Source organism: Chiloscyllium plagiosum, chromosome 4, assembly GCF_004010195.1.
Source record: "Chiloscyllium plagiosum isolate BGI_BamShark_2017 chromosome 4, ASM401019v2, whole genome shotgun sequence".
NCBI lineage: Eukaryota > Metazoa > Chordata > Chondrichthyes > Orectolobiformes > Hemiscylliidae > Chiloscyllium > Chiloscyllium plagiosum.
Genome location: NC_057713.1, coordinates 33,454,519 through 33,467,191, shown reverse-complemented (window position 1 = coordinate 33,467,191; position 12,673 = coordinate 33,454,519). Strand labels below are relative to the sequence as shown.

General features: G+C 39.2%; 1 protein-coding gene across 1 annotated transcript in view; it reads left to right on the top strand.

Annotated features, from left to right (window-relative positions):
* The window catches only part of LOC122548932 (SREBF chaperone), a 149,995-nt gene extending 138,742 nt beyond the window's left edge, over positions 1 to 11,253 (top strand). The window contains exons 22-23 of the mRNA XM_043687917.1: positions 1,815 to 2,021; positions 6,776 to 11,253. Coding sequence (XP_043543852.1) covers positions 1,815 to 2,021; positions 6,776 to 7,021 — 453 coding nt within the window. The 3' untranslated portion in view covers positions 7,022 to 11,253. The remainder of the gene's footprint in view (positions 1 to 1,814; positions 2,022 to 6,775) is intronic.
* The last annotated feature ends 1,420 nt before the right edge of the window (positions 11,254 to 12,673 follow it).

Sequence of the window (12,673 nt, the reverse complement as noted above, 5' to 3'; positions counted from 1 at the left end):
ATTGAAATCCCCCAATGATCATTGTAACTTTCTACCCACACAGATTCTACACCATCTGACCCTACTCCATTTCTTAGTAACAAAGCAACCCCACCACCTCTGCCCACCTGTCTATCTTTTTGATCAGATGTATATCCTTGGATATTCTGCTGCCTATCCTGCTCCCCTTGCAGCCACATCTGTGATGCCCACCACATCATACCTGCCAATTTCAATCAGCGCCACAAGCTCATTTACCTTATTCCTTATACAATGTGCATTCAGATATAACACCTTCAGTCCTGTATTAACCATCCCTCTTCTCATGTCATTCATTTGTCCGTGTGCTTGACGTTTGATTGCTAACCCTTCCCAAACACTCTTCTATTTGTGTTTGTGTCTGTGCTTGCTTCCCCTGTCATTTCCTTCATATTTTTCCATGCAGTCGAATTCATCCCTACAGATGTTAACCAGTTGCTTTGTTTCCCACTGAGCACTGAGGGAGGTTTTATCCTTCCTTCCCACTTTCTGGTTGACCAGCTTATGTGCACTTTTAGTTAGAACTTTGGTCCCAGCTGGATTCTGGTGGAGACCATTGCTGCAGTACAGATCTCTCCTGTTCCAATACTGATGCCAGTGCCTCATGAAAAGGAACCCCTCTTTCCCACACCGTGCTTTTAGCCACATGTTTATTTCCCTTATTCTCATGTCCCTATGCCAATCTGCATGGGGCGGGGGCAGTAATCCGAAGATTATAAACTTTGAGGAATTATTCTTTAATTTGGTTCCTAGCTCCTAGTCCCTGTACAGGTCGTCTTTCCTAGTCTTACCTATATTGTTTGTTCTGGCGTGGACCACAACAACTCGATCCTCCTCCTCCCCCTTTAACATCTGTTCAAGCTGGTCAGAGATGTCCCTTACCATGACACTAGACAGGCAACACACCATGCAGGTCTCTTATCCTGCTCCGAAAGAATACTATCTATTCCTCTAATTATTGAATTTTCTGTAACTACCACTTGTCCTTTTGCTCCCCCCTCTTGAATGGCCACCCGTACCAGGGTGCAGCACTCAGTTGGCTCATCCTCCCTACAGCCCTTTTCCTCATCCTTACAAGGAGCCGGAACCTAATAACTGTTAGACAAGGTCAAGAGCTGAGGCTTCTCCATTCCTGACTGCAGGATACCTCTACCTGCTTTGTTTGCAGTCACACCCTCCGTGCCTGGCCACTGACCAAATTTGAAATACTTGATCTGCCAGATGTGACTGCCTCCTAAAACAAAGCATCCAGGTTACTCTTTCCCCTCTGATGCATCACAGTGTTTGAAGCTCAGATTCCACCTCATCAATTTTGTGTCTGTGTTCTTCAACAACCAACCCTTGCTGAAGATGTGGTCACTGCAGTTTGGAATGGGATCAGTCAGCTCTCTCATCATACAGCTACAACACATCACCTGTCCAGCCATTTCTACTTTGTCAATTACTTTATTGATACTTCTTTGCTGGGTTCTTTTTCAAATTTAGTGCAGATTTCCTACCAACCAAGTAGGTCACAGCATCCCTGTGACGTTACTCCAGTTTGGTTTGCAGCTACAGTGCTCCGAGCTCTGGTAGTTTTATACTCGTCTCTGCTCTGCTGCCTCGCCTTCCAACAGCTTCCCACTGCCTCGGCCACAATCCCTGAGCTCCAATAGTATTATACTCACCTCCGCTCTGCTGCCCTGCCTTCCAACAGCTTCCCACTGCCTCGGCCACAATCCCTGAGCTCCGGGATTTCTGGTCAACTTCTTCAACTTTACAGTTGCTTTACTTGAAATGTCGTCTTAATCTTTCAGGCAATGGGGTTGGCTAGTGGAGGCCAAGATGGAGCTATTTGCCTCTGGGATGTATTAACTGGAAGCCGAGTGAGCCATATGCATGGTCATCGTGGTGACGTTATAGCTCTTATCTGCACCTCAAGCTGTGTAATCAGTGGTGGATTAGATGACGTGATCTGTATATGGGACCGCAGCTCTGGTATCAAGCTCTATTCTATTCAGCAGGTGGGTGCAGTAATTTTTTTTCTCTTGTATTTTTGTGTTGGTTAGAGAGTCATTTAACTAAACTAGATTTTGTTTTAAGCTCCTTAGAAGCCTAAATTACAGAGTTAAAGTCCACTCGGCAGGCTAAGACAGAAAAGTCACAATGTAGTCCAAGATGCCCAACTGAAATGTTGAGGGTTGAAATTCCACCTTGTCAAGTTGTGAACTGGATTCAACAAATCAAAAATAATGACCAAAAATTCTCAGATTGTCAAAACAAAGCAACTGATTTATAGGGGAGCGAGTCACTTATGTTTGTTCTTAGTGCATGGGATTTCAGTATTCCTCCTACCCTGTTGTTCCTGTGGTTGGCAATGAGTGTTAATAAGGCATGTTTTGTAACCTGACATAAGCATAGATGAGGGCTTAGCAGCTGCTGAACTGAGACAAAGGTGAAGATAGATGATGATATGGAAGTGAAAGTAGGCAGTCTTGGTAATTAAGAGGATATCAGGGTGGAAAATTAGCATAAGGTCAAGTAGGGAACCAAGTCTGGGAACTGTTCAGTTCAGCCTCATTTAGTTGCTCGGGAAAGGGATGAAGTTGAACATACAAATTAGCATCGAGGGAGATAATATATTTAGTGGCAACCAACATTTGCACCACACAATACCAGGTGATGACCATCTCCGTTAAGAGACAATCTAGCCACCATCCCTTGATATTATGGTATTACTGTTACTGAATTACCCACTGTCATACCCTGGGAGTTATTATTGACCAGAGATTTAACTGGGCTTGGCATACAAATACAGTGACTACGAGAGCATGTCAGAGGCTCCGAATACTGCAGTGAGTAACTCACATCCTGGCTCTCCAAAGGCTGTCCACTATCTACAAGGACAAGTCTGGAGTGTGTTGGAATCTTCCCCAGTTGCCCAAATAATTGCAATTCTAATAATGCTCAAAGCTTGACTCTATTCAAAACAAAGCAGCCCACTTGATTGGCACATGTACAAGCACCACTCACTCCTCCACTGGTGTGTATGATCTACAAGACACATTGCAGAAATTTATCCAAGGTACTTAAACAGCAACTTCCAAACCTATGAATATTTCCATCTAGAAGGATAAAGACAGCAGTTACCTGGGACTATCACCATCTGCAAGTTCCCCTCCAAGCTATTCACCATCCTGACTTGGAAATGTATTGTTGTTCCTTCACTGTTGCTTGGTCAAAATCCTGGAATTCCCACTCTTAAGGCATTGTGGGTCTACCTGCAGCACATGGACTGCAGCAGTTCAAAAAACAGCTCACCACCAGCACCACCACCTCCAGGGCATCTAGGGATGGACAATAAATGCTGGCAAGCCAGCAATGTCTAGGTTTCAGAAGAGAATTGAAAAATACATACATTATATAGCTGATCTGGTTACTCCATACTTGTACCTAACCTTGGTAGCCTTTAACCCATTTACTTATCAAGAATCTATTGACTTCTGCTCTTAAATGTATTGAAAGCTGCTGCTTCTGCTATTTTGAGGAAGTGAGTTTCAGGGACTCATAACCTTCTGAGGAAAGTTTTCTCCTTGTCACTGTCTTAACTGAACGACCCCTTATTTTTAAGAAGCAGCCCTTTGTTCTAGTTTCCCAATGAGAGGTTACACCTAGACTGCTGACACCCCTCAAGAACTTGTATGTTTCAGTCAAGTCGTCTCTTGCTCCTCTAAGCTGCAGGGGATACAAGTCCAACCTATGCAACATTCCATCATAGGTTGCCCATTCCAAAAATTAGTCTTATCTAAATCTTCTCTGAACTGATTCCAATACATTGATATCCTTTTGTAAGTACAGTGATCATTACTGTACACAGATATGAGCTCACCAATGACCTGTATAATTTAAGCATTGCATCTCTACTTTTGTATTCATTTCCCCCCCTCAATAAATTACAACATTGTACTAGCTTTCCTAATTACTTTGCTGTTATCAACATACTAATGTTTTGTGACCTGTGCACTAACATACCCAAATCACACTACCACTTGGGACACAGCAGTCTCTCACCATTTAGATGATATGCTTCCTATTTATTCATCCCACTAAAATGGGCAATTCCAGAAATTCACATTTTCTGACGTGATATTCCATTTGCATGATATTTGCCCACTTACTTAACCCTCATTGGTTATGAAATGCAGTATTTGGCAGAGAACAAAAATGGTGAATTTGTTTTCATTTCCTTAACACAGCTGTGGTGTTACTCAGTGAATTGGGTGCAACATTTTAAAAAAAGGACATTGAAAGTGTAACATCGTAAATATCACAAGAACTAAATGACACAGGAAATGGACACTAAATGAACCACTTTATGTAAAGCTTCTTTATTTTAGCTAACTATAGAACTTCTGAAAAAAAGTCTTCCTTTTTCCTAAACTAGTCTCAAAACAGTCAAGAGCTGAGATGATTCATAGGTTATTCTCAAATGTATGTCAGTTCTGTGATCACAAGAAAAGCAGAGGAAATGTATAAGAATTGGTCCAGGGAGGCTGAATATGAGCTGCAAGGTTGGATTAGAGAAGCTGAAGCAAAAGACATTGTAGGGAAATTGGATGTGCATAAGACTATGAGAGGGGATAAATGTTTCAGGTGAGGCAAAGAGATGCTGGGATGATCTGAGGAAGAACTTTTTTAACACATTTCCCTATGAGAACAGTGGAAATAAAGATTATCACTTGCAAAAGGAAACTGGTGGACATGAGGAAAATAAATTTGCAGGGCAAGTGGAGAATACAATTGGCTAGATTGCTGTAGTGAGAGTCACTGTGGATTCAGTGGGTTGAATTACTGCCTCCTGCATCGTTATGATTCGATTACTACTCTGGGAAATTCTTGTATAGGGAAATAGGTCCTTCTCTTGTCTGAAACCAGTAATTTGTGTCATGACAAATGGTAAATGTGATATGCTTGAGACGATCAGATGACTTTGGATCCATGATTCTGAAGGTTCTCCATCAGATTGTTTCCCTCCCATTATGCCTGCATTTGATGTAGGTATTTCCTAATCAATCTGTTCAGAAATGGTATTGTACACTTCTGGAGCAGACGTGAACCCAGGTTTCCTGGTTCAGAGATAGGGAGAATACCACTGTATCCGAAGATGTGCTGTGATACATATGGGGTGCTTTGGCATTCTATCTCACATGGACGTTTTCATATAAACTTGCATCTTGTGTGCAATTATAACCAAATAATGCAGTTCAAGTTCTGATCTGCAGCTGATGCACGTTTGCAAAGTGTCTATGGCATGACATCATTATCGGTAATCTCACTACCTTCAGAACAACACAATTTCTGAGTTTGCAGAGATATGAATTTTGCTGGTGACATTAAATCAAGCTGCAGCTATGCAAGGCATCAATGTGAATGATATAAAAGCATTTTGTGTTGCTCATGAGTTTATAAGATCTGCTTTTTCAAATGAAATACATCCCAATACATTTTTATTTCTGAGCATTGGAGCATTCATCTCACTTTTTTAAATATTTTATTATGAATAATAGGTATAAAGGTGACTGATGGGAAGCATCCACATTTCAAATAACAAATATTGTGTGCAGTTCTGGTCTCCTTCTTATCGGAAAAGATGTTGTGAAATTTGAAAGGGTTCAGAAAAGATTTACAAGGATGTTGCCAGGATTTGAGCTATAAGGAGAGGCTGAACAGGCTGGGGCTGTTTTCCCTGGAGCGTCGGAGGCTGAGGGGTGACCTTATAGAGGTTTATAAAATCATGAGGGTCATGGATAGGATAAATAGACAAAGTATTTTCCCTGGGGTGGGAGAGTCCAGAACTAGAGGGCATAGGTTTAGGGTGAGAGGGGAAAGATATAAAAGAGACTTAAGAGGCAACTTTTTCACACACAGGGTGGTACGTGTATGGAATGAGTTGCCAGAGGAGGCTAGTACAATTGTAACATTTAAAAGGCATCTGGATGGGTATATGAATAGGAAAGGTTTGGAGGGATATGGGCTGGCTGGTGGCAGGTGGGACTAGGTTGGGTTGAGATATCTGGTCCGCATAGACGAGTTGAACCGAAGAGTCTGTTTCCATGCTGTACGTCTCTATGACTCTAATTCAGCTGTAGTTTTTCTTAATTCAAGTAGAAAGTATTATGGATTCAGAGTAAAGCTTCCTGTATTCTACTTAATGACCTGATGTGAACTCAGTACTACTTCATACTTTGTGTGCTAGCATCCTCTCAAAGTGAGACTGCTGCGAAGGCAATTTTGTCTACTTGAAACTGAACTGACATCGTGAGACTCATTTCACATATTAGTCCCTACAGCCAGGAGATAGCAGAGTTTTATCACATCCCACTGGAGTAACTCTGAACCTCAATCCCAGATCTACACTATATAGTCTTTGAGAAAGAAGTATTTTAAAATTGAATAATCACATTGGGAAAAAAATGGTGCTTTAGAGAGGTTCTGAATTCAGTAGAGTACTAAGGAAAATAAAGCAGGACGATATTACAGCAGTTGCCAGAATCTCAACTAAAGACAAAAAAAGACATTTAGAGTCTGAAGAGTCCTCTCGACTCTAAATGTTAACTTGTTTTCTCTCAATGGATGTGCTGTCTGACCCACTTATCTCCAGCATTTTTTTTATTTTCAGTCAAGGAAAATAAAGCATCCTGAGTCATTAAAAATCTCCTCGTGGATTTTCACATCCATTTTCTCATTGTTTTTAATCTCTTGAACCTTTTTTTTGCAGGACATGGGTTGTGGAGCAAGTTTAGGAGTGATATCTGACAACCTTCTAGTAACTGGAGGTCAAGGCTGCGTCAGCCTCTGGGACATTGGCTACGGAGACTTACTTCAGACGGTCTACCTAGGCAAAAGTAATGAGTTACAGCTTGTTCGACAGTTGTTGGTCCTGGACAATGCTGCAATTGTGTGTGACTTTGGCAGTGAGCTTAGCCTTGTTTACTTCCCATCAGTTCTGGAGAAGTTGGACTGAAAAAGAGAGTCTTATACTAACAAGTCTCTGCCTCAAATGAGAAGATTGGATGAAAAAATGGCAGTTGTGATCCTGAGTTTCTATATGATTAGAGAAAAGATACACTGGATGGTTAGAAGCTCGTGCATGGGGAAAGAATCTGCCTGGGATTTTAGAAAGAAGATACAAATTTATAATTTTATAATTTATATAACAAAGCTTCAGAACTGTGTACTGCATGGTGCAAGTACAGTAAATCTGCCTTAAAGCACTATGGTGACTTATCAAGCCGGTCAAATGTTAGTAATCAAGTCTGGTTTTATTTGGTTTTTTGCAATGTTGTGTCATGTGAAATTGAGGTAGACTATCATGCAAAGAAGATAGTACAGATGTATTTTTTAAATTAAAACTAATTTTTTGTAAGAAGTTGATTTTTTTAAAAATGTGCAAGTTTTAAAAAAGGATAGGCCTGTGTAAGAGAGATTAAACTGATTTAATGATTTTATTGTCACGTGTATTTTGCAGTCAGAAAAACAGTAAAATACCGTGAAAAGCTTTTCCACTGTCACCACGATCCGGCGTCATTTTGAATAGTTTTGAGAATAAGAAAAAGATAGAAAGATATAGCTATGTAAACTGTAGCTATATTCTTGCAAATTATGAGCAATGTCTACAGGTGGAAAGGACCGAAAAGGCTGAAAATACATATTAGAAAAAAGAAATTGTAATGAATCGTAGGTCTGCCTGCATTTGTGAAGGAAAAAGAAACTTTTTTTCTTTTAAAATCCTATCAAACCAACAGTCTGTCTGATTGGTGGGTTTTTTTCCTCAAAAAAGAAACACCTGAGACCTTATCCAAAATCCAAGATTTCTGAGCATGAGGTACTTGCTAAAGGTCGATGAGCCACAACTGAAACATTATCTTTTTTACAGATATGATGACCAGTGTGTATTTAAGATATTCTTTTCTATGATATTATGTAAAGTGGAATCCTGTTATAGTTAGCCATGCTGCTCAACATTCACCAACATTTATAACAACTGATTGATTAACCTGTTTGCCTTCAATTGCCGTTGTGGTTGTCCCTCCTCCTTAGCCCTGGGCTTCTTGGTCTTCCTTCATGCCTGTGTTTGTCAGCTTCTCCTCATCTGTAATACATCTTTTCACTTTCCAGTTTCTTTACACCTCTGTGCAGTTTAGCTCTTCAGATTAATGCTATAAAATAAACTTATACACTGTTTATTTTGTACTGTTGAACACATTTCACTATATACCAGCAAACTGAATGAAGCACTGCTCAGCCATTTAAATTACTCAGTAGGACAGTACTCAGGTCAGAATCTGCAAGATTACTTCAACTGTGTAGCGCCTGGCTAGAGGTCAAGAAACAGCTGCAGCACTGTAGTTCCATACCCATTGAGTCTCATGAGTCTAACCATGCTGTGTCAACATTGGCACTCTTCACAGCTAAGACCAAATAAGAGTTTCATCATTAATAATATATATTTGAATACTAAATATTAAAACAGAGGCAATTGTTTCTCAATAAGAACTAAAATATTCATTGCAGCTGACCTACACTGGTAGAATCAGAATTTTACTGTGCGTATAGGGAACCAATTTGATGCCATTTCCTCTTAATTTATTATAATCTTCAATTATTTATTTATTTTCTTTCAACAAATCTGTTGTGGGTTCTGCTAACACCCACTGATTCTGCATGGAGTTTGAAGTGTATATTCCATCATTGTTAGGAAAAACAAAGCATTTTCCGAACTTTCCTTTTGATTTGTTTGATAATTATCTTATATTTATGCGTTCTGTAATATTGCTGAGGTCACATATCGAGTACGATTCACAGTATTGGTCCCCTTAATTGGACAGATATATAACAGCTTTAGCAGAAGATCAGACAGTTTCACATGATTCATTCTGAATTGAAAGGCTTGTGAAGAAAGGTTGAACAGATTTGGCCTGTGTCCATTGGAGTTTAGAAGAATGGCAGGTGACCTTATTGAAATATACAAGACCTTGACAGGACTGGATTGGAGGGTGGAGGAATATGGAAGATGTTTCCTCTGGTGGTAGTGACTAAAACTAATTTAAAAATATGAGATCTCTATTTTAAGTCAGAGATGAGGAGAAACCTTTCTCTGTGGGTCATCAGAGTATGAAATTCTCTTCCCCAGAAGATAGTGGAAGTTGCATTCTTAAATTAATTCAAGGCTGACTTAGATAGGTCTTGATAAACAAGGAAATTTAGAATTATAAGCCTCTGACAAAGTGGGGCTGAAACTACAATCAGCTTAGCCGTGACCTGACTGAATGGTTGAGCAGGTTTGAAGGGCCAAATGACATACTCCTGCTCAAAGGTCCCATGTACCGAGCTAATGATTCATTGATCAGTGAAAATATTATTTTCTAATTATATTCTCAAATACTTCATAATTTAAACTGATGCCAGGGCTCCTGTTAACTATCATCATATAACTAATTGTGATAATTTTAGAAGTTTCAAAATTAAATGATGCAGTGTTACTTTGGAAAGCCAACCATGATCATTCTCGAAGAAACACTATAAAAGGATTCCCCTCTACCTATATTGACAGTTTTTGTAATGAAGGAAATTCCTAATGGTCACTGAGGTTCGATAAAGAGACTACCTTTATGCATTTTATTTTTGATGCCACATATTATTTGTTGGGACCGTGCTATGGATGAATCTCACTTCATTGAGATTTCAACATGTATTAGATCAGTATGTTTAAAAATAATGCACTCGAATTGAGCAGCTGAAGATGCTGAGACCCAGTCAAGAATACTGTTTAACATGGAAGGGCATGTGCTGAATTGATTATCCTTTTCAGCCTCCTCTGCTTCCAAGTCACCAGTTTCATAGAATCTGTGAAAGGTACACAATACTGAGAATAACCCAAATTGTGACTAAAACTTAAGGGACAAATCCTGTACTATTCCTTCATTTTGATCTGTCTGTCCTCTGTTTTCTGTCTAATTATACAAACAGTCCGTTATTCAGCTTCGTCGCACATTTAATTTCTTGGGGCAAATGTTTTTGAGTGGCTAATTTTCAAAAGTGTAAAGAAAAGCTGTTAGATTAATGGTAGGGTAGTGGTTTAATCCTGTACTGATGAGAACTCAAACAGCACACTTTAGTCATCTACTGCAAGCTTAATTTAAAAATAAATTATTTATTTTGCATGTATTTTTGAAGTATATACTGTAATATCAGGGTATTATGCTGTCATAAGATTGACGTAATGTCACTTATTTATGGGGATTAACTATAAAAGGTGATGCTCAGTACTGGAAATTTGGTCCTCTGTCTCACTACTGATAGAATGATGGGCATTGCCTTTCTCTGAGGGCGGAGTATAAATGGCCCTTTTCACCAGTTTATCTGGATTGCTGCAGCCAGCTGTGGTCAGTAGGCTGGAAGAGACTGGCTCCTAGTTGGCCAATGGGACATCTTACTGTACGTTGCTGAACCTTGTGTGTTGTCTTTTCCCATTTACTCTTACTCTTAGAATCTCCCTTTGTTCTCCCATGTTGCCTCTGTCTCCACCTCTATATTTATTTGTTATCTATTTCTGTCTGTTTTTCTCACACATTTCCCTTCCCTTTGCTTGTCATTCTATCTCTCTTCCTGTTTCACTCCCACCTATATCTATCTTAATCATTCTGCCCATTTTACCTTTGACCCTCTAGTGTCTGCTTTAATTTTCTCTACAGCACTGCTGGTGAGTACAGGTACTCAGCCGAATTGGGAGATTAAATCTGCAATCCCAAAATCTTGCTGCATTGAGCACATACTTTTCCTAAACTCAAGACTCTTTACTCAAAACAGAGATGGTTTAATATTTAAAAACTAAGTAATTGTGAGTAGAGTTTTTTTTTAAAATATGAAATGTATTTGTTTGTTGCGATTAAGTTTTAGCTGGATTCTGTGCACACTGCCTGAATTTGAAAACTTATTTCTAAAAGAGCTCGAAACAAGTCCTGGTCTCCCTATGGTTACTGACAACATTGTTTTTCAAGCTTCCATCGTGGTAGTTCTTTTGAACATAAATATATTTCCTGACTTGTTTTGTAAATTTTTTAATATGTCAGATGATATTAGAGAAACAAATTTAGAGAACTGTACAGAACCAAAGAACACTTCTTAATCTATCTTTTTTTTTGCAATAAGCTTTTAATAAAAAGACATGCAAATATTGTTTTGTTTTTATGCTAATATATGCCAATTGGTCCACTTTTAGCTTGTCTTTTGTTATGTAGTATCCTCCCCTTCCAAAGGTACTGTCTGTGATTAAGATATGATTTAAATTGCTTTCCTAATCTCTCTTCGACATTTACTTTTGTGAAGGGTGTTGCAGTGAGCCCTTCCTGTTCTCACCTGATAACAGCTTTTCAGGAGCAAGGAACAAGATTTTGTTTCCTGATCTCTTTAACCTCTGAGTACTGAGGCAGTCTGCTGGACAGCTGTCAGAACATTCTTAAATTGAACTAAATGACTTGGGATGATATTGGATCAGAACTTACTGTCGTTATTGGGTTAACGACATGTACCATTATTAACATGAATTTTGGCCAGCAATCTCAGGATAAATAAGTTGCAAAACTCCAGAACTTCCTAGTTGATGCTCAAGATCCAGATGCTCTGGTTGTATAAAACTTTAATTTTACCCAAGGTTTCCAATAATGTGAAAATTTACAACTGGAGATAGATAGTTGGAGTCCTAAAAAGTGTTTAAGGCTTACAGTTTGGATATTAAGGGCATTCTTGCTACATCTCTCAGACATATCTATGTCCTACAACTCAACTTTCCTTTTAAAACTTGTATTTACCCTGTTTTGGTCAGCTAAGTGAAAACACATGGTCGTGATTAGGAATCTCCAATACATAGTTCTCAAAAATGGAAATATAGCAATAGCATTTCTGTTTACTCAGTGACTTGCTTATTCTTCTGTCAGTTCCTTGATACCTTTAATGCCTCTGTGTATTCTTGAAAATGTCACTTTTTCTCAAATGTTAAAATGAATATCATGATCTTCAGTTTCTGTTATATCCGGCATCTCTTCCCTTCCACCGTCCTGGCCACTGTCTCAGGCTAAATTGGATTTTTGTAACCATGAGCTCCTGATTGCCTGTGAGTGTAGCTTTCAGTCCCTTATTACCTCTATCATGGGTGGGATTGAACACCACCTGTATAACAATTTTTGTGCCTCAGCTCATATTCTGCTGAAACCTTCATCCATGCTTACATTTCCTCTAGCCTTGACTACTCCAAAGATCTCCTGGCTCAAAATAGTTTTTGAATGATTTTATGTTGCCTGTCCTAAAACCTGCATCAATTGCTTTTCACATGTTTATCCCTGTACTCACGAAGGTGCATTAACTCCTATTCCATCAATGTCTCATACGTAAGTGTCAGTTTTGTGTTCAGATATTTTCTTGGCATCCCCTCCCCATTGTACCTTCTCCAGCAGTAGAGCATAAGATGAACTGAGTTCTTAAAATTCTGACTCATGCATTTCCCTAAATCTTAGACCAGCAGCTGGCATTTATGCCTTGATCTGTCAGGAGTCTGTTCTGGAAATCCCTTATTAGTCCTCCACTAAGATATTCCTCAAAAGTTCTTTTTTAACTGCAT